The sequence below is a fragment of the Plectropomus leopardus genome, chromosome 22 (genome assembly GCF_008729295.1).
Source record: "Plectropomus leopardus isolate mb chromosome 22, YSFRI_Pleo_2.0, whole genome shotgun sequence".
Lineage (NCBI taxonomy): Eukaryota > Metazoa > Chordata > Actinopteri > Perciformes > Serranidae > Plectropomus > Plectropomus leopardus.
In genome coordinates this window covers 10,097,488-10,125,372 of record NC_056484.1, presented here as the reverse complement: position 1 = coordinate 10,125,372, position 27,885 = coordinate 10,097,488, and the positions used below count along the sequence as shown (strand labels likewise).

General features: G+C 40.1%; 1 protein-coding gene and 1 long non-coding RNA gene across 2 annotated transcripts in view; both read right to left on the bottom strand.

The window, feature by feature from the left end:
- Positions 1-1,681: 1,681 nt before the first annotated feature.
- LOC121961161 lies at positions 1,682-2,554 on the bottom strand. Its single transcript, XR_006107028.1, has 4 exons — positions 2,333-2,554; positions 2,096-2,161; positions 1,853-1,976; positions 1,682-1,753 (listed from the first exon to the last, which is right to left on the bottom strand). It is a non-coding gene; the product is annotated as an uncharacterized LOC121961161 (long non-coding RNA).
- Positions 2,555-4,502: 1,948 nt separating this feature from the next.
- The window catches only part of plxna4 (plexin A4), a 304,616-nt gene continuing 281,233 nt past the window's right edge, over positions 4,503-27,885 (bottom strand). The window contains exons 28-32 of the mRNA XM_042511045.1: positions 25,583-25,773; positions 20,972-21,141; positions 14,698-14,910; positions 10,822-10,972; positions 4,503-8,293 (exon numbers count right to left, since the gene is read on the bottom strand). Of these exons, the coding sequence (XP_042366979.1) occupies positions 8,198-8,293; positions 10,822-10,972; positions 14,698-14,910; positions 20,972-21,141; positions 25,583-25,773 (821 nt within the window). The 3' untranslated portion in view covers positions 4,503-8,197. The remainder of the gene's footprint in view (positions 8,294-10,821; positions 10,973-14,697; positions 14,911-20,971; positions 21,142-25,582; positions 25,774-27,885) is intronic.

Below are 27,885 nucleotides of genomic sequence, written 5' to 3'. Positions count from 1 at the left end.
GTAGATTCATACACTTTAGACACTGACTGTGATATTGCAGAGCAAATTAGGCATTAAAATTGATAAATATGTCATTTTTGCAAAAAAAAAAAACAGGTGAAGTGGTCCCGAAACAGGTAAAACCAGTATCGGCAGCGACGTCTGTCAATTTTAGACAGATATATATAAGCCGATATTTTTTTTTTTTTTCAATGCCATAAAATATCATTTGGCTGTAGATTCATACACTTTAGACACTGACTGTGATATTGCAGAACAAATTAGGCATTAAAATTGATAAATATGTCATTTTTGCAAAAAAAACAGGTGAAGTGGTCCCGAAACAGGTAAAACCAGTATCGGCAGCGACGTCTGTCAATTTTAGACAGATATATATAAGCCGATATATATATATATATTTTAATGCCATAAAATATCATTTGGCTGTTGATTCATGCACTTTAGACACTGACTGTAATATTGCAGAGCAAATTAGGCATTAAAATTGATAAATATGTCATTTTTGCAAAAAAAACAGGTGAAGTGGTCCCAAAACAGGTAAAACCAGTATCGGCAGCGACGTCTGTCAATTTTAGACAGATATATATAAGCCGATATATATATATATATATTTTAATGCCATAAAATATCATTTGGCTGTTGATTCATGCACTTTAGACACTGACTGTAATATTGCAGAACGAATTAGGCATTAAAATTGATAAATATGTCATTTTTGCAAAAAAAAAAAAAAACAGGTGAAGTGGTCCCGAAACAGGTAAAACCAGTATCGGCAGCGACGTCTGTCAATTTTAGACAGATATATATAAGCCGATATTTTTAATTTTTTTTATGCCATAAAATATCATTTGGCTGCAGATTCATACAGTTTCGACACTGATTGTGATATTGCAGAACAAATTAAGGCATTAAAAATGATTAATACATAGTTTTGGATGATGGATCAGGTGAGCTCATTACAAGCAGTGACACCTGTTAAAAACTTAATTGACATATAAAACTTAACTGATAACCAACTAAGTTTTTGGTAGAGCTAATATACTGAAGTAATTTAAGGCATGTAAGCCAAACCTAAGATGTTTCAAGCAGGATTCGAACCTACAACCTGTAGGACATTAACCATCTGCTCAATCCACTGAGCTATACCTTCAGGTACTCAGTTAAGGTTAGATATTCTATTTATCCCCTTACTGACGACATGCGTTAAAAAAAGTCCACTGATATATGAGTCAAACCAATAATGAACGAAGTACTTGGAAAGGGCGATATATTTATGTGATTCATGGCATAAAAGTCTACAGCAACATGTTTAGAGCAGGACTCGAACCACCTATGTGTGGCACACTGTGCATTAGTGATAACCATTCAGCCAAACGTCCAAATACCATATAGTTTTCTGATGTCAAATTTAACCCATTACTTTCAGTGATATATGTTAAAAATGTGTTCTATTGATATAGGAGCCCAACAGAGTTCTTGGTAGGGCCAATATTTGTATTTGATTCTACCAATTGTTATCAAAGTGTTACAGTTTCTGTTGACACCTGTCACAGTATCAGTTCAGTGAGAAAAAAAGGGCACATTTGCCAGGAGCATTTTGAAAATAGTAAAGCTTTATTTTTTTAAAAAAAAAAACAACAACTACAACTACAAAATAACAAAAAAGGCGACATAGCAGGGTTGATGTTATTACAGGAGATGCTTAAGGTCATATGCAGTTGATGGCCAAGACAGCTCTCCTGTCTTCCAGCAGCTGAAAACACAAGCAGCACAATTAGTACTGCTCTGTGGTGTTAAGACAGCACAAATATTATGGCTGATACACATTTAGTAGTAAAAAGAAGTTACTCACCTAATATCTCCAAAGTTTCCGCTGTCCTGCGTGTCCTCCTGCTGCATCAGCTGATCGTGATGAGGATCAGCTGCAGCATCCAGGCCGCTCGTTCACAAAAATGCTTCCAGCACCTCTTCCGCGGCTGAAAACAAAAGCAGTACAATTAGTACTGCTCTGTGGTGTTAACACAACACAGACGTGGCTGATACACATTTGATCACATTCAGCACAGTGCATTTAGCGTTTTTCTTTAAATCTTACCCTTGCATCGGATCACAGCGTCTGTCGTTTCCATCAGTTTTGTAGACGCTGCAGTTTCCTATAAAACTGAAAAAACAACACCAAAGTTACTTTGGTGGACAAATATATATGGGCTTGAGCAGCAGGCATAGTCAATGTGGCGCAGTACACATTTATATTCTTGAAATTTAACATCTAATTCACTCAGTCATGCAAAGAGATTCACTCAAAGAACAGAGTAAAAAAGAAGTTACTCACCTAATATCTCCAAAGTGTCCGCTGTCCTGCGTCCTCCTGCTGCATCAGCTGATCGTGATGAGGATCAGCTGCAGCGTCGCGAGGCCACTCGTTCACAAAAATGCTTCCAGCACCTCTTCCGCTGTTCATCGTCATTTTGACATCTTGGTCTTGCTTTTTGCTGAGCTCTGTCTTGCTTCTCCGTTAATTTTGGGTAAGTTTCCATGTAAACAAACACACGTACTTCGTCTCGGTTTTCCCTCCGCGTGTGTTCAAATGTCCGTGAAGAACACATGGACGTTTCATCCAATCGGGACACAGGAGGCGGGACAAAGCCTTCAAGGTCCCTGCTGTTTGGCTCAGAGGGCGGAACAACTTGGGTTTCTCTGGCGAATCAATGCACAGAAAGTGGTGATGTAACCACGCTCACTGCGGAGCGTCTGGATGTCTTCAGGACTTATCAGATATCAGCGAAAGCTTAGATTCTCTACTTACCGTAACCTTTGAAAGCATGTTGATCAGATTAGTGTTGTCATATTCTTCATAAATATGACAACACACTCTGCTACCCCCTCTAGCTAAAGCATAACATTACATATCAGCCACCTCTGTCCCAAGTGAAAGTTTTTTTTTTTTTTTTTTTTTAAACAGCAGGAGACATGTCCAGAAATGAATTAATTGCATAGATTATGTTTTGCATTTATACTCTACCTCAGAAGTAATAAGGGATTCTTTAATTGATATAGAAAAGAAGGGAAAATGCAATATTTTGTATAATTTTTGCTTGAATTATTTAATATATTTTTTTCAGTCATAGCATTTCTGTAATCCCATTTTGTATTTTAAAAAATCATGAGAAAATTGTATTGTGAACCCCATATCGTGAACCGTATTGAATCGGGAGTTGAGTGAATCGTTACATCTCTAGTATTGGATGCTGATTTTTATATTATTCAAAGATTTACTTTTTGAGATACTTTTAGTCACAATTGGACAATTTAGTTTGTGCAATGATTTATTCCAAACCCTGGTTTCCTCCTCAGTGGTAATGTGGAAAATCAGACCATAGACTTTTAAAATTAACTGGATAAAACTGTAATTTGAATCATCTGGATACCTGGCAATGTCTAAAACTGTTATGTATCTCTCTAAGAATCAGAGGGTTTTCTTTTTATGTGAGAGCTATATTCTATATTCTACATTTGACAGCACTTGGAGTGTAACAGCTGTTTGTTATGCATGTTTTTTGCATCTATTCTTTGTTGCACTGTCTGGCACCAGACAGTATGAGACCTGAGATGGCCTCAGCATCCCTGAACACCCAGTCTGGCTGAAACCTGTCACTAAGATTGAAAGGAAAATTAGAGCCATTTGACGAGTCTGTATGTGCAAGAGCATTCCAAGAATTCACAGCTATTATCCTGTTTTATTTTGTCACTGGCTGTTGCTTCCAGTTTTATATTACCTTATGTAGGTATCATGAGGCCTGCACATTGTTAGCCAGAAAATATGGTCACACCATTTAATTAAAGCTCTTGTCGTACACCCACACAGGTGCTTTTGGACTGTACCCAATCTTAGGACTCTTTCTGAGCCTCTTATGTGAGTTTTGTTGCATCTTTTAGGGCAGAACATCTTACTCATTTATGATTTTTCGACTTCAGTAAACTGTTGACATGGCTTCACCCACAGTAAGCCTGTGAAGAGGTCTCACAGGTCGACTGGATCTTTAAATATTTATTATCAAGTGTCTTGCAGGAGGCTGTGCGTTTCCCAGTGGAATAAGGGACATGTCAAAGTCTGGCTCATTGTACTTCAAAGTGTAGTTTTTCAGATTACAGTATTTTTATTTTTCAGTTTAAAGGAGCAATGTAAATGAGGTGGCATCTAGCATTGAGGATTGCATATTGCAAAAGCATTTGGCATTTGCATAAGCATTAATCCAGCACTAACTTCGGGTTGGGATTCCTTCAGTGTTATTTGTTCAGGAGGTTTTTAATGGAAGCCAAATTATCCACAGAGGTCTGTATTTCTGTAAAACAAAGCGAGCCAGTGATTTAAACCAGTAAAATGCTAAATAAAGCTGTTTCAGTGATTGTAAATGAGTAGATTTCAAAAACAACCATAAAAAGCTTTGTTTCATAATAAAGTTTATTCTATATTACAAATAGTATTTTGTTCTTGACTGCAAAATAGGAATGCATTATATTTACATACACAGGTATACAATTAATTATAACAAAGTTAGAGAAGCTCGCCTTATATCCCCCAAGTTTCGTTTTTATCTCTCGATAAGATACTCTTTATCTTTCAAATATGGTCTAGTAAAAGTCTTTTCTAGCATGTTTCTGTAACACCTGCTATAACACTGAGCTAGGAGGACATTTTTAGTTCCTACATCACGTTTGAAGGTGGAAACTTTATCTGTGGACGCTGCAACGCAAGCTGGCGACTAGCAGGCAACCTTTGTTGCAGGGGAAGGGACAGGGCGGGGAGAAATGAAAGACAGGATGTTTAACTGGGGGGCAGATTCACAATGACAGTCCAGGACTCTCACCTTGTATTATTTATTAACACATGGCTGTGAGGGGAAACTTTGGGTGTCTAGACAGAGTATTCACTGGCTACATGAATGAAAGGGCTTCTTTGAAATTATGTGATTTAGGTTTCTCACAATATCAATCAAGTCACTAAATCAATCCTTATTCCCCTAAAATTCCAGTAACTGATATAATTAGATTTGATATGGTTAATACACAACGTCCAGCAAATGCCTTGTGAATGTACCCCTCCAAGTTGAAACAGACATTCATCTTACTGTATAGCTGCAGACGGTAACTAACGGACTTGGATATCTCACATACATTTGACACAAGGGCTAAGAAAGAAACAGTCACTTGCCAAACTCAGCTTTAAACATAAGTCTACTATCAAGCCTAATGTGCCTCTCGTGTTACAAAGTTGTCTGACTCGATGATAAATTATGTATACATTGTTTTTTCCATAAGGGATGGTGACATTTTTATTTTGTGACACATAGTAGCAAACTGATGGAGTCTTTTGTTGCTTTTTATGAGATGAACTTTTATCGAGGCATGTCAGTTGGCTTTCATAAGTGGCCATCTTAAGTTTTATAAAAACAGCTTCCTTGTGTTTTTTCGTTTTGGGCTCAACTAATGGAGATTAAAAAAAGCAATTATCATGATGGAATAATCAATGTGATGAAGTAGAAAATTCTCAAAACAAGATGTTTTAGCAGCAAAGACAGAGCAAGACTCTACTTGCATCTTCTGTGTACCCGAACTACAAGACAGCTGTCACAAAACACTGATGGACACGGTAAACGGGACGAGAAATTGAAAACGGAGTTGATGTTTTCATGAGATCCATAATCTTAAAACGAACAGTTGGCTTGTAAATGACTTTAAAGTCCCACGTAGTAGTAGAAGTATATAAATATCTTTGAGCAAGGCAGTTCCATTTCATACCATCCAAATAGGTCAACATGCAAGGGTATATAATATCTGTTTTATTTAGCATCTAACACTTCACAAAAACCATGGGCATGAGGTTCTGCAGTGGGGTTTGAGCTGGATAAAGGTTCCACCTTAAACGAAAGTTATAGTTTTTATTACATGAACAATCCACTTTTTCCATCTCGATTCTTCCAAGCAAAAGAAAGATAAAAGAACACATCCACATCATCATTGCAAGGCTTAATTTTCTTATTTTTCACTTTTTTTTAAATAAGTTTCTTAAATTGTTTACGTTTTACATGCGCTTAAAAAGCCAATAAAGGACCCAAGGTGGACCTAGGGCGGTCTTCACACATTCACATCACCACATGGGGCACGTTGTCAAGGCAAAAGAAAGGGCAGAGGTCAAAAGGTACGGAGGGCGCCTCCATCATCTCTCTTTCAATCGCTCTCTCCAACAAAGTTGTATCTACTTTTTAAAGTCTATCTTTTTCTGTTTATCCTGCCGTGATGCTCACGTCTTGTTCTGTTCCTGCTCTGCATTATCAGATCTTTTTTTCTTCTTTTTTTTTTTTTTTGAGGCTTGGAGAAGGCCGCCCCCTGCCGCCACTGAGGACAACTACACTAATACAGACAAGAGCGCCTCAACAGTTACACACTCAAGAGTTGGGGTTTTGCCGTATGCAACTAGCTACCATCTCCAACGCTTGTGCAAAACAGAAAAGAAAACTGGCAAGTCAGGAGCCGGACACAAGGGTGAACGGTGTGCCGAGAGCTGGAGAGACCCGGGACGATGGAAAGAGGAAGGAGGATCGGATCACCTCGCCCACAGAGCCTCTCACCTCGACACACTGAGGTCAGAAAAATCACACAGGTTTCTTAAAGTTCCAGTCACAATATTTTTTTGTCCTTGAAGTGGTTGTCTTTTACATAGTCCTTTTTTCATCAGTTCCTCAGTGGCACTTTACAAATACATTTTTGACCGTTTTGAAAATTTCAAGCTCCTTTGGTTTTTGGCTGACCAGCTAAGTCCATCTTGTTTGATTTCTCCGCACAAAAGTCTTTAATAAGAACATCCCGAGAAAGAAGTGCTACTCTCACAACAGAGCCCCTTCAGGGAGCAGTCAGCCATCTCTGGCTACAACTGTACTGAATCGTTCTTCTTTTAAATGTTCAAGCAGTTTCTTCCTCAGTACATTTCCGTCAGCTTTTCCCTTTACCTCCTCCAGGGTTGGCGTAGATATCTGGGCAGTTAGGATCTTGTGCAACTGCTGATTGTGTGTGTATCTGTGCGTGTCTGTGTGTGTGCTTTGATAGACCGTCGCAGTGGCGACACAAGATTGGAAATGGCAAGAGCCAGACAAAGACTGCTCCTGGTGTTCGGATTAGCAGTCAAAACACTGTCTTCCAGGGTTGGTTGTGTGCTTCTTACAGAGGATCCAACTTGGGTCGGGGGCCTCCAGGGTTTTGTCTAATATGTTAATTTTGCAGTAGCCACATAAGCCAGATGGAAGCAGAAATCATGAGCGTTTTCTTCGATGTATGCTGGGCGGGGAGAAATGTGCGAATGTTGCAAAGGGGGTATAGATCGGGGATGTAAAGTTTTAGTGTCAGTCACGTTTTGATAAAGGAAAAGTTCAGAGAAGCACTAATCCTTCCCTAACCCCCATCAGTCTTTTTGTTAAATACAACTCCAGCTACATTTAAAGAACACAAGAACATTCTAGGTTTGCCTGGACTCGCCCCAAATTTTCGCAGATATGTATGCTTCACTTGTAGGTACAGTGTAAACTTGGCAAACCATCCTTGCATTAATTTTCTTCAGAGGTGTTCATTTGGCTTGCAGTCATCATTTTTGATGTTTCCTCTTGATTCCGTACATTGAATATAGAACTACAATAAACTGGACTCTAGAGATGGTTTTATTTTAACTATCCTATTTTTGAAAAAAGTTCTCAACAAAATGGACACCCAACATTGTGGTTTTTAAAGAATTACCTATCAGTGTAAATTCTTGAAGGCAACATAAAAATGTTTTTCCCCTCTTGTCTTCCAGCAGGGGGATAGAAATATGCCAATATGGCCAGCTTTCAAGCAATCACCCCTTGAAGCTCTCCCTGTGGTGAAGCTGAGGGATCCCCCGCATTGCACTGTGGGAAGCGCTGACCTCAGCCCCAAACCACCCTTCAGATATCTTCTGGTAAACTAGTCTATGCAGCAGAGTGGATGAGGAAAAGAAAATATTTCTCAGGGGAAGAGGAAGCAGAAAAAAGGTCAAGGAAGAAGTCATCATCTTTGAAAGGCGGAGGGAGGAAGTCACATGATGAAAAAGATGGGGACAGGTCTTCGCTCAGGCACGGCTCGGTTTCTGATGGGGTCTTTTCCCAGTGCGCCCTGGGAAGTGCGGTCCTCAGCTCTCCAGACTCATGAAGGCCACAACCTGCTCCAGCTTGAAGGCCAGCCTCTGTTTCCGGGCTGCATCGTCCTGCTCCAGTGAGCAGACAATCTGCCAGCGGGACAGTGAGGTGAGCACAGTCACACACACGCATTACCGAAAGTATCCAACATGACTGAACTGCAATCAGTTCAAATCTGTAGAGCAGGGATACTCAACTTACTTTGCTTGGGGCCCACTTTTGCAAAATGACAGGAGGCCAGGGGCCAGTTGCTGCAGCCCCACACATGTTTCTAGGAATTAGGGGTTTAGCTACGGCTGGGCGATATGGCTTTAAAATAATATCACAATTATTATTGGCGAAATCGCGATTCACAATATAAATCTCGATATTTTGAAATCTCCCCTAAACCGCTGTAAACTACTAAAATAAAAAACTATTAAATGAACTGCAGTTACAAATGAAGTAGCTACTGCCATAAAATAAAGTTACATAAACTATGATAATAAATAATGTAAAGTATGATGTTAAATAAAGTACTGTTAAAGTAAAGTTAAAATATTGTTATAAGTAAATAAATCAATGCAGAACCCATGGTCCTTTTATTTTAAAGGCCCTGGCTCATTTCGGGCTGGAAGTGTATATGTTTTTGTTGTGGACTCAAAGCTTCCAGTAAACAGTTGGATGTTCGCGTTAGCAGACAGTTAAACTGTAACTACGGTATGACGATTCCTACACTGCGAGCTGAAAACAAACTAACAGCTCTCGAGTTCATATATTAAAAGTATTTGCAAGTCACAGTAGTGCTCCGCGGTTGCAAAATGTGACTAAGTAATCACGGTCTGGAGCCCTGCAGAAGACCTGCTTTTTGTGTGTGTGTCTGTGAGAGGCAGAGAGCTGCAGGAGAGCGGGAAAATCGAAACACCGGTGACAGTGTCTTATGCTGAATGCCGACATTTAGCATCGCTTTCCAGCTCCTCCATGTTTGTGTGTTTCGGTGCCTGCATTGTGTAAACGCCCCCTCGACCACACAGACAGACGCAAAGCGTCATCAAATTATGTAAACACAGTAAACGATATAGCATAATATGAAAAGAAAGAGGTTTTGTCATCCTCATACGATTTCGTCATATAGCACAGCCCTAGGTAGGACCCCTGTCGGGAGGTTTGGGGGAGTCCTCCACTGGCACTTTTTTGATAAACAAGCCGTGAGCCGTAAGTTGAGTATCACTGTTGTAGAGTATATCCTAATAACTAATCCAATCCAACTATTACTGTAGTACTGTACTGTTTCACTGCTGAGTGTAATGACAATCTGCATTTAAAAATAGTTAAAGGAATCCTCCACTGAAAAATTGTCTTTGAAGAGGGATGTCAACTGATTAATCATAAAACTGTAAGGAATATTTTTGACCAGGTAAACATGTCGAGGTATATGTTAATTTGCCCTTAAACTGCCCTGCAGTTTGACATTACTGCACTGCACACAACTCGGTCAGGTAGTAGCTAATATTACTTAGCACTGATAGTCATGTCATCCCACCCAACAGCATTGCTATGAAAACACTGTGTCCACCCTCCAGTCTCCCCTGAGTCAGTGTGTAAGTGGCTCAATTTTGAGCCATAAAACCCCTTTAGCATTGTTAGTTAGCTCTTTAGCACAGTTAGCGGTGTCAACGCAGCTAGTAATGCTAACATATGCTATGGTAACAATGCTGAAGGGGTACTTTGAGATACGATAAGACTTTGTTAATCTCACACCGGGGAAATTTACACGTTACAGCGAGCTCAAGAGTCAGAAGCAGTATAACTACAAACAAAAGATCTGAGTACAAAAGGATAGAATATTACAAATGAGATGAAATAAAAATGAATCATATAAAAAATAAACTATATACACTATGTACACCTTTTGTGGCTCGAAATTGAGCCAATTACTCACCGGTGCGAACCGGGGAGAGACCGAAGGATGGCCACCATGCTTCTGCAGCAATGTGGTCACGGTGGGGATACCAGCGGCAACCACAAAAGAGCAGCATGGCCAGCTAGCTCCCACCAGACCCAGGTGGTGCTCAGTGGAGAGCAGCCAAGACTAATGTAAGCTAACAAGTGGAGACTGAAGGATGGGCAGCGGCCACTTGCCTTTAAGTCTCGTGTTTTTGTCTTCCAAGTGAAATTTGACACATTCAGGTGGTGCTGTCATAGATGAAATGTTTGCAGCAGCCTCAATAGCCCTACCAAGTAACATAATGAGAGCTCAACAGCCTGCCAAGTTGTAAACACTGCAACGCAATAAAGGAGAGGGTACATTTCTATTGTATTGCCAACTTTCTCTACAACACTATCACCTTTTTGTACAGCCAAACCATTACAGGAAGTAGAGCATAAATCAAGTTGTTGGTGAGGTAATAGTCTGGAAAAACCTTGCACAGCATTTTGTAATCATGTTCCTCGTCTACCATTATGTAAAGCACAGCGGCCAACTGCATTAGTACGTGTTATTTTCTAGATTAATATAAATGTAAATGATTTAAGACACATTTTCAATGGAATGTTCCTTTAACTCTTCTTAAACCCAAATAAATCAATGGGTCTAAAATGTACTAAAACTCAGATAATGATGATAAATATTACATACCTCTTCCGTGTATTTGCCCACATAGGAGTAAATCTCACTGAGAGAGCTCATGGAGTTGAACTCGTTCATGTGCATCCGTGACTGTTCTGCCAAGTAGGCATTCATGTCCTGGTCACTGATCGCTGGCATCTTTCCGATGTCTGAGTAGTACCTATGAAAAGAGACAGGAAGGAAGAAAACAATTTTGTTACGACACTTGTTACGACTTTGTTTGCTTCTGAACATTGTTAGAGAAACTAAGAGCGCAGTGGTTTACTGCAGTTCTGTTGTATATGTGCGGCTGTAACATGTAGCACATAGACAACAGGTGTGTTGCATAGTAACATGACTGAAATGGAGTCATAGCAGACACTGACAGGCCTACGATTACAACCTTGAACACCACAGCACAACACACTCACACACGCTGCATTGAGGTAAGAGTAATCAGTCACTGTCGGCAGCAGCTGCATTGCCCCTATCAACTATGTTAATTAAAGCTGGTTATTTACATATTAAATTCCTGTAGCTGCAGCCACTCGAGGACGGCCCGGGGTTTGGCTGGATAATTCTGGGCAGGGAGAGAAGGATTTGCCAGAAAGCAAGTCTTCAGAGCAAACTGAGCAAAGGAAAAGGCAGGTGGGTGTTGCACAGAGGTCACACACACATCCACACCTGTTCAGCGCTGCAGGGCAGTGGTAGGGAGCTCCTAGCAGGGGATTATTAGTGTAGCGACCAGGTGTGCTTGTTTAGAAGAAAGTATGAACAAAACTTATATCCTATATAAAAATAATGGTGTGAGTATTTTCCAACACCCTTTGATAGACTTGAAGAACTGTTTTTTAAGTGCTAAATGTAATGCTATTTCATAGATTTTTGTATGTATACTGTAACAGTATGTCTGTTACAAGCTGACAAGTTCATGTGTCAGTTGTCTGTCTCTTATGCATCTGATTAATGCCGCTGCCTGCTGTGGTCAGGTGTAGACAGCTGAACCAGGTTTCACAGAACATATGAAACTAAACTTTTTAATGACATTTTTCATCCATCTGTCTCCTCAGAATCTGGTGAACTTCTACTGTGTACCATCAAGGGACCTCAGCAACTACATCACGGTATGTTATGGCATCTGCTCAGTCTTGGACTGGACAGCCGTGAAAGGGGTTCTGAAAACTACCCAACACATCACCCGTTCTCCGCTCCCAACTGTTGAGGCTGTCCAACAAAAGTGGTTATACTATAACACTTAAAAATCATTAAAAATCATGGTAAAGTGTTGTACAGAAAAGTGATCAAAAAAATAAATAATTTTATTGGCTTTTTATTGCATGGCATTTTATACTATGACGTATTTCATGACCCTTTTTTCTGAATTTTTTGGGAGACTATACTATGACTTCTTATGCCTTTGTATAGTATGAGGGTTTTTTTGCATAGTATACGGTGACATCTTTTATGACAAACTATACTTACCTATGACATTTTTATTGACTCATTTTTTTGAATTGTATTGCATAGTACACAATATTGTGACATTTGCAACTAAGACTTTTTTACGACACACTGTAACTCAATTATTTTAAAAACTATACTTTATTTGAAATACTAAAATATAAAATTATTCTATGACACATTATACTTTTACTTTTTTGCGATACTATACTGTGACATTTTTCTGAATTTTTGGGGCAAATGACACTATTTTTTATGACACACTATACTATGAATTTTTTTAAAATGACATACTAAACCAATATGTATATGACATACAATACTATGACTTTTTTGGCATATTATAGTATGACATTTTTAATTACAAACTTTTTTCTGATTTTTTTGCACACTGCACTATGACCTTTTCATGACATACTTTTCTATACTACTCTAACATTTTTTGAAATACTATATATGATTTTTTATGACACTACTTTGACATTTTTTATGACGAACCATACTACAAAATTTTTTTTAATACATACTATACTATGAATCTTTTGGCATACTTAACTGACATTATAATAACACATTGTTTTCAATTTCTTTTGGCATATTACACTCTATTTAACATACTTTTTATGACATACTTTTCTGAATTTCTTAGGCCTACTATACTATGTTATTTTGGCATACTGTTGTATGACTTTTAATGACAAAGTATAATATGACATTTTTTATGACAGTTTCTGAATATTTTTTACTATATTATGGCATATTTCTATACAATATTTGTATTTCTTTCTATGAAATGTCATTTTTTATGACATGCTGTACTTTGATATAACTTGTGACAATAGAGGGGGCCATAAAATGTTTGCTTTGCAAATGCACTGATCCATATGCCAACATTCTTGTAAACAAATAATGTTATGACAGCCGTGATGGATTTGTCATTGTCTGGAGACCATCAACTCCCACATCAAATTCAAGGCAAGTGTCAATATCTCTCTAGCTGGCTTCACTTCACAGCCCCAAATTAATAACATCAACATACTGTAGCAAGTAAAAAGCTCTGTGGGATATCACGGCTCTGCCCAATTGCACTGCCTCCAAACTCAGCATAAAAAACGAAACAACTAAAACTGCTAAATATGCATACTCGTGCAGCCATCGACTTGTCACTTATTGGCATTTCAAGCCTTTTTCTTTGTAGACTGACTGCGGCATGGTAAAAACTCAATGTCTGCACATGCTCTGTCTCTACAGAGAAGCACTGAAGCAGCAGAAAGACTTTGTTTCTAAGACACAGATTTCCATTAGTCTGTTCTCCAGGTAAGGACGTCCTGTCTTCTCAATTTAACTGTAGCAAAAGGAGAGAGAGGTGGAAGACATCTCTTCTGTACATCTACTTCCCTTTGCAGTCTTATTGCAAAGCTGCAGCATTCTGCCTTTTAAATCCTCTCCCTGGCATGACCCGTACTTTGGCACGGTTGGACAGCAGAGTGAAGCAGCACCAGATCCACCCTAACTCAGTCACTACTATATTACTGAGGCTTTTCCAACTGAATAACGCTGCTCCACTGTGGGGTGTTCACTGATGACAGTATTGCTCTATCAAACTTGCAGGAAAGGCATGATTTATATACATGAGAGTACAGCAAGATAGTCATTTTTTACAGCTGTTAACACAAGTATGCATATTTTGTTCTCTCTCTAAACACTGTGCATCAGCGCTTAAAAAAAAAAAACAAACCTAAATCCTAAGTAAAATTTCTGCTTGTGCTGCCCCCTACAGTAGCAGTCCACACTGATCATTTATTTGCTCGCAGTATCCAAACAAATCCAAGTGTGACTCAGCACAGGACTCACATTTTCCTCACACTTATTTCTGTGTTTGGGGGGACTACAGACACAAACACACACACACGCACGACGACTAATGAGTACGGTCCTGAGCCTGAAGCGCCTCATTTGGTTCCACACGTTCAAACAGCGCACATATATTCTCGTCCTGAGGCTCGCTTTGTGACGAAGCTACCGACACATAAATACTCCGAAGCGCTCCACACTACCCCATCTTTTATTCAGGACCTCTTCTCCTCCCCTGCTGACAAATAAATTTAATAAAACTCTCATTTTAACAAATTACCGGCTTCTACTGCCTGCTATTCTCAAAAATGTTTTCTTCCTCTCTCTTTTTTGCTGCACACTCTTCTGCACCCTCCCAGCACACTGACTCCTCTGCACTGTAGATCTCATGCCCTGGGCATTCTCATCCATTCCCACTGTGTTGTAATTTGGATTGTGTTTCAGGGCCCATAGATCACAGTGCTACAGTTGCTGTGTGTGTGTGTGTTTCTTGGAATGAAACATGGCTAACTTTTCTGATGTTTTCACTCACATAAGAGACACACACTTCATCCATTCTGTGTTTGGTGTGTGCATTCATCAGCAGCTCACCTCTCCACCCAGCTCTTGTAGCTGGGAATGTCCTTGGCATAAAGCAGCTTGTTGGAGGGTGAGTCCTTCCCAAGGCGGTGTTCTGAGGTGGAGCAGGAGTCCATGAAGGTCTGGGCCACCACGGACAGACAGGCATCTGTGATGCTGCTCTTATGTATGTCAAACACAAACTGGGGGTTCTTGATCACATTCACCCAGAAACGCAGAGGTAGGCTGCAGAGAGGGAGAAAGAGAACAAAGTAGTTTAGTGATGCACTCGTAGTAGGTTTTTGTTCTGTCTTTGTGTACAAATATATAAAAGAGAGGTATGATTATTATTGTTTACGTAACATTCGGAACATTGTTTTGTTTTGGTCTAAAAACTTAGAAAACTCAAGAATGATTAGTATTGTGTATGAAATATTTTTGAACTTTGTTTTGTTTTTGTCTTTATGTAAAAACATATAAAACTATTATTGTGTATGTGTTTGATATTTTTGTTTTGTGTAAAGATAAATAAAGTTAAGAATACTAAATACCATTTCTTCTTATAGACGTCCCTAAATCCTTCACACTTGATCTTTAAAGTTTAATATTTCACATTCCTACAATAAGAAATGCTACTTTTAGCATAACTGAACTTGTAACAAAATGTCATCTGTTTAAAAAAAAATTAAAGCGCTAATGAGAATAAATAATTTCTGTAATTTTATGCATGCTGTATTACAATGTATTTTGCATCAATCGCTCAGTTACATCTCAGTGACAGAATGCTCATATAACTGTGCAAACAGAGAAACAAAGAGTGTAAAGTAAAACAGCAGTCTGTGTCCGGGTGAACTGCTCTGAGATGAAGTCCCTAAATGCCATTTTTGTATTTGCTACAGCCAGTCAGGCAATAGACATGAACATATTAAGCACCAGCAGGGGGACGAGGATTCATTCACTTTGCAAAGCGAGTACACAGGCCCTGCTGTTGCCGATGTGCTCTATTTGATGTGTGTGCTCAATTCAATAAAGCCTTTATCTTTAAAACCAGGTGGTGGCTGGTTCTTGTTTTTTCCAGCAGTGTCCGGGGGTCCTCGCTGGGGGCCGCACAGTGACACAGTTCATATTGCCTTGTTTGTGCAAGTGGGTCCTATTTTGTGCCTGTCCAGAATAATAAAAATATACAAGTCTGTTTATTTGCTGGGCTTGTTTCTGCCAAAATGAATAGATATAGGACCAGCTTTATCTGTGTGTTGCAGTGAAAGGGCTCAGGTGGTATTAAGAAAAAGCTGAGTGTTACTTGGATCTCTCTATCTTTACTGTTCTCTGGGCTGTGCGCTTTTAGCTGACGAGGCAAAAATCAAACAGGAAGGACACTGCAGTCTAACCTGCATAGGAGTGTCTCTGTGCAGCACGATATCAAAGGATGAAGGGAAAATGAAACAATAAAGATTGAAATGCAATTATTTAAATACCACCGGTGCTCCCCTACCATCCCGCTAAGCGTTTATCCCAGTGCACCCACAAAGCCATTCAGATGTACAATCTAACAAAAGAGGATTTGGAAAAACTCTGCATTACAGTATGACTTAAAAATTAATCTGAGCAAAGAATCTAGTGGGATTAGGTGCATGGATCAAAGGGATATTAACACCACTGCTGTGCTGCCTTGATTGTCCAGCTGCCCTGTGCTTTGAGGTATTTCAAAGGGGCACTGGACCCTGCATGATTCTGTGCATTCAAAATGATCACCATAATAACATCTACATATTATCTATTGGGCTAAAAATAAGAAAAGCACATAATTTTTCAGCAGTTAACTCATGCTGAGCAGTTTTACAAATGAGGAAAATGACCATAATCAGTCCTTTTGGTCCGGGATTAGGTTAAATATCAGCTGCCAAGATCAAGGGCATCTCTTATCCTTGAGGAATTATGCTGGTGGATTCAGAAGAAGCCCTTTTATTAATAAACTGTTTCCCTGCTCATTGATTTACGACAAAGTGCTTTACATATAAACTGATTTAAGTCAAGCGTTTACCCACTACTCTAACAGGAAGCATTTTACAATATTAGCAACAGTTAGTTTGGTATAGGCAAATCTATTTCATGGATCAGAGTACATCGTCCATTTTACAGAAGTGAGTACTAATGCAGTACAACAGCGGCCATTTAAAATCGACCAATGCTAATTCTCAACTTCCCAAGAAAGAAACATAAACAACCAGTACTGACAAAATTTTCTAATTGTCAAGCAGCAAAACAATCACAAGCTCCATTTGCAGTTTACCAGACCTTGCTTTAAATACTGTGACAGGCGCTATACTGCAAATGACAACAACTAAAGGAACACACAACCACAGCAACAAAGTCTTCCTGCAGTCACTTCACATCTAACTGTCTGCACTGCCAGACACGTCTGGCACACAGAACCGATGAGCTGCAGTTGTGGGATGTTGTCCCATTCCTGCAGACACGCCTTAATGAAGTCGCTCAGGTCACAGATGTTGTGATCTAGGGCATCCCATTGGAGGCGTTACAGCACAGGCTGGGAACTGACCAAATCTGACCTTAGACATGCACTGAGCTAAGGTTTGAATTACCAGCTTTATAAAGGTGACCTGACTGGGCATTGTTCCAGTTGAGCCTACGTGGGCGAAAACGTGCAACCTTGCATGTGAATGACAAGTTGTATGGCATCAAGGTCTCCAGTACAGATTAATCAACTCCAACCTAAAACTTCTGCTACAAACCCAATCCATCATTTCAAGCTTTGGTTTGGATCCAAACCAAAGCACTAGAACTGGCCCACAGACTCTCGTTTTTAATCAGAAACAATTACATTCACACCATAACAGGCATCAAAGCTATCGGATGACACCAAACAAAAACATCTAAAGACAAGCTCCATCAATCCTGCCTTCCAGAAAACCATTCAGCTGCCATCCCCTGTTGTTAATCTACAGTTGGCCAAAGCCCTCAATCACCCGACCCTCCATAACCAAGTAACCAGTCCTACACACACACACACACACACACACACACACACACACACACACACACACACACACACACACACTGAATTATGTTTACCACTGCTGTCTTACATCACATACATGTACACTCAAAGACATCAATGTAAATAACAATCACTACTATCTTCCTATATTTCTTTTCCTTTCTTTTCTAGCTCTTGCCTCTTTTTTCATGTCTTGGTCCACAGGTGTCCTCCAACCTCATTAGTCCTCTTGCTGCCACCAACCCACCAACAATGGATAGAATTGACTATGAAATACCACTTAGAATCAAGGTGTTTTTTCTGAGTTTCATTTTGTTTTTGTTTACACTGAATGAAGTATTATATAAGATAACATGAATGCACATTTAAACAGAGTTTGGTAGGATCGGCGATGGCAATTTTGTGTCTGTTTCTGGTTAAACAAAAAGGACTTTATTTTTCAACAAAAATTCTATTTTTGTAGGGATCTTTCCATTACGTTGCTTAATACTTATAATAACAACGTGAGTCTGTCAGTGGCAAAAAGAAACACTTTTAGTGGACGTAAAATTGACAGCTAACTATTGCCCATAAGTGTTACATTGCAGCTTGTCTTTCGGCTGACGGTCTATTTCTAAAACTGTTGTTCCTGTTAGTCACTTAGACACAAAAAAAATGGAAAATAGGTTCAAGGTTGAAAAATTTACCCTTTAACAATCAAGTGGGATGGAACTGTGGTGTGACAGCAGATAGGTGGTTATCTGCATGCAGCAAAGAGAAGAGAGTGCCAGTTTTCCACAATAATTAAAATTCCGTCTGTTGCAAACCGACATGACAAACACACGGTGCAGACAGAGACTTGCACACACACAGACAAAAACACACACACACACACACACACACACACACCAAATACAGAAGAGTGATGATGAGAGGAGACGCTGACACGCTGCCGCTAATCCAAAAGATACCATCTGGAGATGCTCTTGGAGCCAGTGACTCATGGATGCACACACTCACTATACACACATTTAAATACACATTGCAGCTCTGTCACACGATGCTGAAACAACTGAATTTTAACTTGCACCATAAAAATTCATAGACACATTACTTTCTCCAAAAACACTGATATACACAAAAGGAACTTGAATGAAATTCAAAGGGCATAAGCAGGTGTTGTCAGGGGATGATCTTGGATTGTAAGGGGCTCACAGAAATTGTCTGGGTTGAAATAAACCCTGAAGATCATCTTTAGGTCTCTTTCAGGTCCTTAGAGTGTGTGGATGTTGTGCAGAATCAATGGAAATCTGAAACAGAGCTGCTATGATTAGTCTAATAATCAACTGGAACAAAATGAATCGCTGACTATTTAAATAATGAAGTGTCATTTTTCAAGCAAAATGTCAAACATTTGCTGGTTCTCACTTCTTAAATGTAAGAATATGCTGCTTTTCGTCGTCATTTATGATAGTAAATGTTTAAGTAAATATATGATAGTCTTTGGGTTTTGGACTGTTAATTGGACAAAAAAAAATCTATTTGAGGATGTCACTTTGGGCTTTGGGAAACTGTGATAATGTTTTTTTTTTTTTTTTACATTTTACAGACCAAAAGATGAATAAAGTAGTTGTTAAATTAATCAGCAGATTAATCCATATTAAAAATAATTGTTAGTTGCAGCCCTAATCTGAAATATACAGTTCTGAAAGCAAGCAAGAAAAAGCTTAAAAAACAACACATGTCCAAACCGTTCTCACATATTACACCTATAGAAACAGTTCTCAATCTAATTTAATTTTGGGCATGCAAATCAAACCTCTTCATAAAGCTTCTAATAATATTTGAAAAACTAATTGCGGGTTAGTAGGTCTTTTAGAGGTATTATACAATGATATGACAATGATACAACCGCAAACTTGTAACACGATGGGCACCACATGCTGAGTGGCTACATCAGAGGATGTACAGATGAGCTGTGATGGCAGGGAGACCCTGATAGGGAGGTGGGTGGGTGCAGGGGCTCTCACTGCTGTGATGGCTTGAAGTTAATGGCGTGTATGATGACGATGGGCCTGGCAGGTTTAATGGGACAGGGGCCTAGTATGGGAGGGGCACTGGCATTATTATTCTGTACCACCAGACAAAATGCATGCTTTTGTTGCGGCCAAAATTGCACTCTTTTGAGACGATTAAAGGTTACGGGTAAGCACGCACAGAGAAAAGTGAAAAGGCACCGACATATGCACATCCCACATAGAGAAGATATCTATGGTGGCATCAGTGCAAACTGTTTTGTGCAATCTAAGTGGCTTTTTGTGATGGTGTGTTATGATAAATTGCTATTCATTCATAGCCCTCTAGTGAGAGCCCATTCCATTAAAAGTCTAATGTAAAAGCGACCCGTTGCGCTCTCAGAACACACTTAACACACACTGAAAATGGCCCAATAATGCAGACGCGGGAGACGGGCAAAATTAGGACTATGGTGTAAAGTAAATAATATTTCTCCCCCTTCTTTAGCTTCTCTTCACCCATTCCTTCCCCCATTTTTCTATTTGTCCCTTGATGCACATCGGTTTTATCTTCCCATCTCCATGATTCCCCTGAGCCTTAGGCTGAGTGATGCATGCTGGGATCTTGGCAGAGGCCAAGAGGCTAATGAGATATTAGTGTGCGTTTAACTCCCACTGAGTTCACTTCCTTTTCTTCACCTTTTCATTTCTCTCCTCACTGCATTCTGGTGCACTGCTGGTTATTTAACCCCTACCTACCTAAGGTGGGCTCACAGAGGTCACTTTGGTCTAAATTAATAAGCAGATATTAATTTAGAGGTGTACCTCCTTCACCTGGGAGCGCAAATTTGTCACTATAGAGATTTCCACAGTGACAGGGGTTTTTTGGCCCAGTTATTCATGATAATAGACGGAGAGTCTTGGCAGCCAATTGGATTAGCCCCTTGTGGTTGGCTTTAATGAAGATTACATGCCCCTGTGGTTAATGGATATTAGGAAGGGAAGAGGCGTGTGGTGAAGCTTGGCACTGACACAGGGCAATATCAGGGCAATGCCATGTGAAGTGTGCCAAAATGTACTGATTGTGTCTACAGTGCATTAAAGAGGCTATTAATGAAGCACCAAAGGCAACACACTGGTGTACTAATAATGAAATCAATTTTTTGTCCGTCAGAGATCCGAGTAACTGCCTCACCAGTTTCTTAAGCGTTCCGGACCAGATGTGTGACTGTGTGTGCATGTGTTTGTGTGTACATTTCGGTGCCTGCAGGTGTGCTAAAACTGCTCAACTCACCAGTTGCTCTTCCATGTGTGTCGGACATGCGGGTCATGGATGTTGTGTTTGTCGGCCTGCTCATCCAGGAAGTCAAACATGTATTTGATGGCCAGTGGCAGGGCGCTGCCTCGATGGGCCGTGCTGAAGATGGTCTCAAACAGGTCGTCCACAAACTTCTGTAACGTACCCTACAGAGGAGGGAGGGGAGAGATGGAAAATATTACCTTACAGGTGATAGTTAGGGATGTGCAGGATTAGTCGACTATTAAATGTTGCTATCGCTGCTAGTTGGTACCAGAGCTGCTAGTCAGTTATACTTGTTAGATAACCAGATGAAAATAGGGGAAGTTTGGCTTCGCACGAGAGACCAACCAGAGACTGATCATCAAGGGCTCTTTATCTCTCACACAAACATCAACACACAAGTGCATTCTAAAAGTCAATAGATGGAACCGCGAGAACGCTACAGGTACAAGTGCGCAGCTTTCTGCAGATGTTCAACTCAGAAAGTATGTCCGAAACCTCACTAACACCGGCTGTCTTCTTGCCAGGTTGGACAAGAGAAGTGCTTTTGGGCACACATGAGATACTGACAAGCCTAGATATATATGACTTTGTGTGTGTGTGTCAATTTTTTGTGCACAATCACGCGTGGGAGTTTCTGCTTGAGCGTGTGTTTTTGAATAGAGATGAGTCAGGTTTTTTGCTTTGATTCAGTAAGTTGTTAAGTTTCAAATGACAAATATAATATATGCATTATTTTTTAGACTATATATATATATATGGCCTCCAGAAAATGTACTATAAACAGCTCTGGTCTTTGTGAATCTACAGTTTCAATATGTTAGGCCAGGAGCTATATTGAACGGGACTCACAGAACTAGTGAATGAGATTGTCACTGTCTAATACATTTCCAAACAAACCAATGCCTAAAGTTGACAGGCTGATGGCATGAACTTGTGTATATTTTTTGCTGTGTGAGTTTATGAGTAGTGCAGTGCATGTTACTTTGTCCCCGAGCTCCGATGTTTGTGTGTCTGACTCCTATCTTGTGGACCTGGCCCCTAAATCTGCTTGCAGCTTTGATGGGGGAAATTGTTATTTCACAGCTGACTTTTAATAATATCTGGGAACAGGAGGCGCATCTCCTAAGCCTCTTTGTGCTGCCGGATTAGCTCCCACACTGCACCATTGACCCTAATTTGATTTAATGTTGGCGACTTTAAGGAGGAGGAGGAGAAGAGAGAGGAGAGACAGAGAGTGAGAGAATCTAATCCTCTTGTAAAGAATGAGCTGATGGGATGCACGGGAAAAGGCGAGGGCGAAGGATGGAAATGAAACGACAGAGGTTTCCTATCAGGAAAAGAGGCCATTGAGTGTGGCAGATGAGGTGTGTACAGGCACTGGCAAATAAAAATCCAATTTGGGTTGGAGCGGGTGACCGAATCACAGAGTCAAGAGAGGTAGAAGAGAGTGGGAAGAGAGAATCCTGTTAGTCCGACAATCACGGCTATAATTCTAATGTGGCCCACATACCCGACAGCTTATCGTTTTTCTACGAAGATGGAATTACGTATCTCTATATCAAGCCCACGTGCCTTCTACGTGACAGTCTGCATTAGCTGGCGAGGGAGAGACGAACGTTTACTGTGTGCATGCATTCATGTGTTAGCATGTGTGCCTACAAGTGCTGAGGCTGTGACATTTTTACGTCATCCGCTATCTCAAGGGGGACGTATGCATCAACACTGTCATCATCACAGGGTTCTCTTGTTCCCTGGTGGAGCTGAAACTGCCAACACACCCCCCCCATGACCATCTACCCTGTCATTAGACGGCACTCTAAACACAATGTGTCATCTGGATGTTTTGATGCCATCTGCGTCCACATTGAAATGAGAGGAAAGCAAACAATCAGAACGCAGGGGATGGCACTGGAACAGAGATAGAGGGATGAAGATGGGGACACGTGAGGGAGAGATGGACACGGATGGACACACACACACACACACACACACACACACACACACACACACACACACACACACACACACACACAGACACACAGACACACACACTTCAGAGTGTACGTGTGAGAAAGGAAAATGCAATCCTTCCCTGTGCCCCCTTCACTCTCCACACACATGACTACGCCCTGTACCCACACTCAGTCAGAGTGACACTGATGGAGCTAATATGAGAGACGTCAGCGGCGTTGCCAGGGAGAGGTATTTATTGGCAAGGTGAAAGCCAAACGCAGTCAATTACACTGCCTGTCTGCCCAATCATTTCTCACCAAGAGAGATGGCCGGCCAAGATAAACTGGTTATTTCACAAAAACAATCCATCTGGAAAGATGATGTGCTGTCTGCAGTCAGAAACCACCTTCCTGCACTCTGGAATGGGATAATGGCAGGGAAATAGAGCGGCTCACAGAGGCCGAGAGGTGACGTGTGCATGTGTGTGAGGGGCTATATAGTATGTGTCATGGTGACAGCTGCTCCTACCGCCTATTCTGCAGGCTCCAGTTTGTTTGTTTTTCTTTCACATGTTGCTTATCATGTCATGTTCCACAGACACTGTTGTACCGCTATTGCCCTGCTGTTGTCACCGTCGCAGTCATCTGTTTTAATTGATCACCTGATTTCGCTCGCCTGCCCAAACATCTGCAGTCATTAGTTCTCCAAAGTATAAACAGAGGGAAGTGCTTAGTTGGTTGTCACATCATCTGATTTTCCTGTGATGTCTGTGTTTCATTTTCTCCTGTGTTAAATAACATTTCATCGCATCTGTGGTCTGCTGATATTGTTTTTTCTTTAAGGACGACTGTGTATCTTTTAAAGAAATGGCACATGCTTCCACTTAGAAATGCAAAACTGAAGAAAATAACATGAACTCTTCTTCATTCAGTACACTCAGGGACTGGTACAACCTGATCTGGTATGACTAGTAATAGTGAGGCAAAGGTTGACCCACAAAATACTGTGGGTTTTGGGCAGGCAGGTCATTAAGTGACACATCAGCTTTCTGAGTAAGTTATTAATAACTTAGAGAAACATTGTGCAATAGCCTTCTCTTTCCCTCTGTGTCTCTCTTAACCCGTTGAAACATGAGCAAATTCATTTAATTTCTTTCAAAAACATCGGCAGAAGGAAATGAAAGAAGAAAAAACCAAAAAGTATCAAGAAATAAGAAAAAAGTACAAGAAAATGACCTGAAAATTAGAGAGAAAAAAGAAAGGGAAGGAAGATTTTTGTAACATATTTTAAGATATGGAATTATGATAATTATAAATAAATTATTTCCTAGCTTTTCAATTTTTTTCTTTTTTCTTTTCTAGATCCACAAATTTCTTGTGGAACATTTCTTACGGCTTGTACGGTTCTAAGGATCCTATAATGAATGTGTTTGGTGGAAACGCAGCTTTAGTGTAAAGACAGCGTTAAGCATTAGGCTGAGGTTGCCACTTGTAGCTCCAGTGCTACTCTTCATAAAAAGTTACAGGCTTGCATAAAGACTATTTTGATGAAGAGAGATAACAAGGAGGGGAAACAAACAAGAAATCTAGACTTGTTTGCATATTATCTAGAGGTAGTAATTTAAAGACTGGCCAAACGTGTCACTGGTTAGTGTTGCTTGTGAACATATGTGATATCTGAGTTTCATGCGGTCTGCTAATCAGTGCAAGACATTAAAGATGATTTTTTTAACCTGTTTCTTCTTTCTCTGCCTGCTCACTGTATGTGTTTGCTATGTGTGTGTGAGACACTCTGTTTCAGACTCCTGCCACTGTTTATTTACATTACATACACAGAAATGAGTTGATGTTCTCTGTGTGAACTGCTAAACAAAGGCGGGCAGGGGATCAAAAACAAACTGAAATGTTCCTGAATCAAAAAAAAGTCTGAACATTTTCAGATCGTAGCCTCGCTTTATGTTTTACTTTCCCTGTACGCCTCTGTCTGTGTCTGATAAAATGGATGTCTTGATGAAAAAAAAAAAAGAAAGCGAAGGTGATTTAGGAGTGGATTGGAAATTTGCATTCAGCTGTTGGATCAAAGTCGCCCCCCACCCCCCTTCAAACCAAATTAACTGTTTTTTTTCTGGAGGCCATTGTCGGAAGGCACATTCAAAGAGACTCATTTTATAGCCATTTCTATTTTTGCCTGATAATTTTTTTTATTACAGAAACTCCTTCGCTGGCTTCATGGATCTTTTCCTCTTTACCCTTTTTGATATGCTGCCGTGTCAATGCAACAGCAATGAAAAGAGAAAACAAACAGAAATATCTATTTTCTCTTTCTCACCTGAGGGGATAGAGGAATACATTTGAATAATCTTTCCCACTGAGATGACTCATCCAAAGTAAATATGAATATTTAAATAAAGCGAGGGGTTTCTGAGTCACGGTAACACATGGTGAAGGTTACAGTGACCTTTTAGCCTTTTACCTGCCGAACCGTTTCAAGAAAAATAATCATTTCTACAAACTGTTGGGACAGAGAATTGAAGTCTTTTCTTTTTTTTTGCATTTAAATCACATGCCCTTCAAAATGTAACAAATAAATAGTTATTGCAGCATGAGAAATAAACCGGAGCAGATATTTCCTAAAACGCAGATGACTCACCTTGGTAGCCAGAAGTCGTGTCAGGTAGATCTCAGACACCATCTTGCTTCCACGGTCCCCCTCCTTCTGGTCTCCGTGCTCATGGTTCTTTACCAGATGCCAAACTTTGACCCCGCTCTCTAAGTCAGGAGTGATCATCGGAGTACGGGAGCGCAGGCTGTCGGGGCTTCCAGTGTACTTGATCATGTTTTCTGTGAAGAACGACATGCATTAGTTTATGTAGTACTGATATAACTGATTAGAAAACCACAATAAATTGTGTGGCATCAGTTAAGCTCCCATTGGTTTGTAACGTCTTCCTATGATACATGATGGGAATTTATTTTATTGGCATTTATGTGCACCTAGAAAGATAAAAAACACATGTTTTTTCCTCTTACCTGTAGCACCATTTATCAGTCCAGATTGTTTTGATGTGAATCACCAAGTGTTGGAGATACTGGCAGTAGAGATATCTGCTTTCTCTTTAATATGATGTTGAGAATATGAGAATGAAAATGAGAATATGTTGATGATATGAACTCAATGGCACTCGGCTTGTGGTGCACAAAGTGCCAAATCATGTATTTTATGAAATGCAACAGCAATTTCTCTTTTCAGAAATCAAGACCAGATTACTCAATATAATCCACAGACCTTGTGGTGAGCATTTTCATGTAGAAACTATTTTCTATGCACCAAACTACACCCACTAACCCTTTCACTGCCCAGGTGGAAGCATGCATCCACGGCTAGCTCACAAAGCAACACTTAGTTAGAAATCATCATTACAGCTCAGCCGAGGAGGATGCCATTAATACTTGGATCTCAGGACGTCATAAGCACGACCCTCTCATCCATGAGTAGATACACAATTCCTTTGTAGTTTAGTAGAAAGAAAATAGATCCAACATGAAGCTGTTCACAATAAGGTCTGTGGATTATCTTGCATGACATGGTCATGATTTCTAGAAAGAGACATTGCTGCTGAGTTTTTAAAAGTAATTTTTGGTGCTTTGAGCACCAAAAGCTGAGTGCCATCTAGTTCCATTATATTTAAGAGAAGGCAGACTTCTCTATGGAAGATCTACAACACTGCAACTTACACCAAAACAATCTAGATTGATAATCAGCACTACAGGTACAAAATAACAAAAATAAAAGACAACTAAAAATACAAATCTGTTGCTTCACTAGGCATGGAAAGCCATAACCTGCATGTCAGCTACACAACACAGTTTTTTGGCTCATGGCCTCCAATTTACAGGTCTAGGAGATTGGATATGAAACTTTTAGAAAGTGTGCATGGTTAATTTTTCATGGCTTCTTCTACCGGGGACAAGACTCGGCATCGACGGCTGACACAAAATCGAACAGGTGTCAGACGAGATGAAATATGTATGGCCCACCCAATGGCCGGAGTGGTGATGACATTTCCAAACACATGGCTCAATGAATGTTTACACAGTGTGAAAAAAAATTGATCAGTGGGTGCGGTTTAGAGAGAGGAGTGAGGGGGAAAAAAGGGTGTTTTTCACCGTGACAGAAATCAATCTGTCCAGAGAGAAAAGCGCGAAGAGTGTACGAGGGAGAGAGTTCAGGGAGAAAGAGACAGCTGGAGACATCAGATACAGAGAATCTGTTTGTGTGTGTGTGTGTGTGTGTGTGTGTGTGTGTGTGTGTGTGTGTGTGTGCTCTGCTGGAAATAATTACAGTATGATCAACTGAACATTCTCATCTCTCTTTTTGAGCACCTCAGTGAGTAATATTTAACTAAAGCTTGTTACAGGACTCGAGTCAAGGATTCTTTTGCTTATTATTTGTGACACTGGACACGTGTGACACTAATTGTGCTGTTTTTGAGGATGTGAGCTGATCCTTTATAGAAAGGCAGAGTGTGTTGCAGATTCATTTTGTGTTAATGGTTTATTCAAGAAGTTAGAAAGCTGAGGGTGATTTGGAGTCAGGGATACACAGGAGAGAGATTTCTGGTTGGATTCTATTCTGATCCACACAAAGGAGGTGTTATTTTTCCCTTTGTGAGTTTTTTTTTGATGGAAACATCACATCAAAGACTCTGAGTTTCTCCTTTCATAGTCTGACTCAACATGTTACACAGTGTTTGTCTTAATCTCTTCTTTCTCCACAACTTTCTCCCCTGCTCCACTCTCCCTGCCCCTCTTCAGCAGCTATATTAAATTCAGCCTTGTCTCTTTCTTCACTATCTGGCCATTGTACTCACGGAGAGTTCAAAGTCACTCTCAAGTACCACACCAGTTGTGAAGTGGATCACACTTGCGTTTGAAGTCAATCCCTTTTAAAAA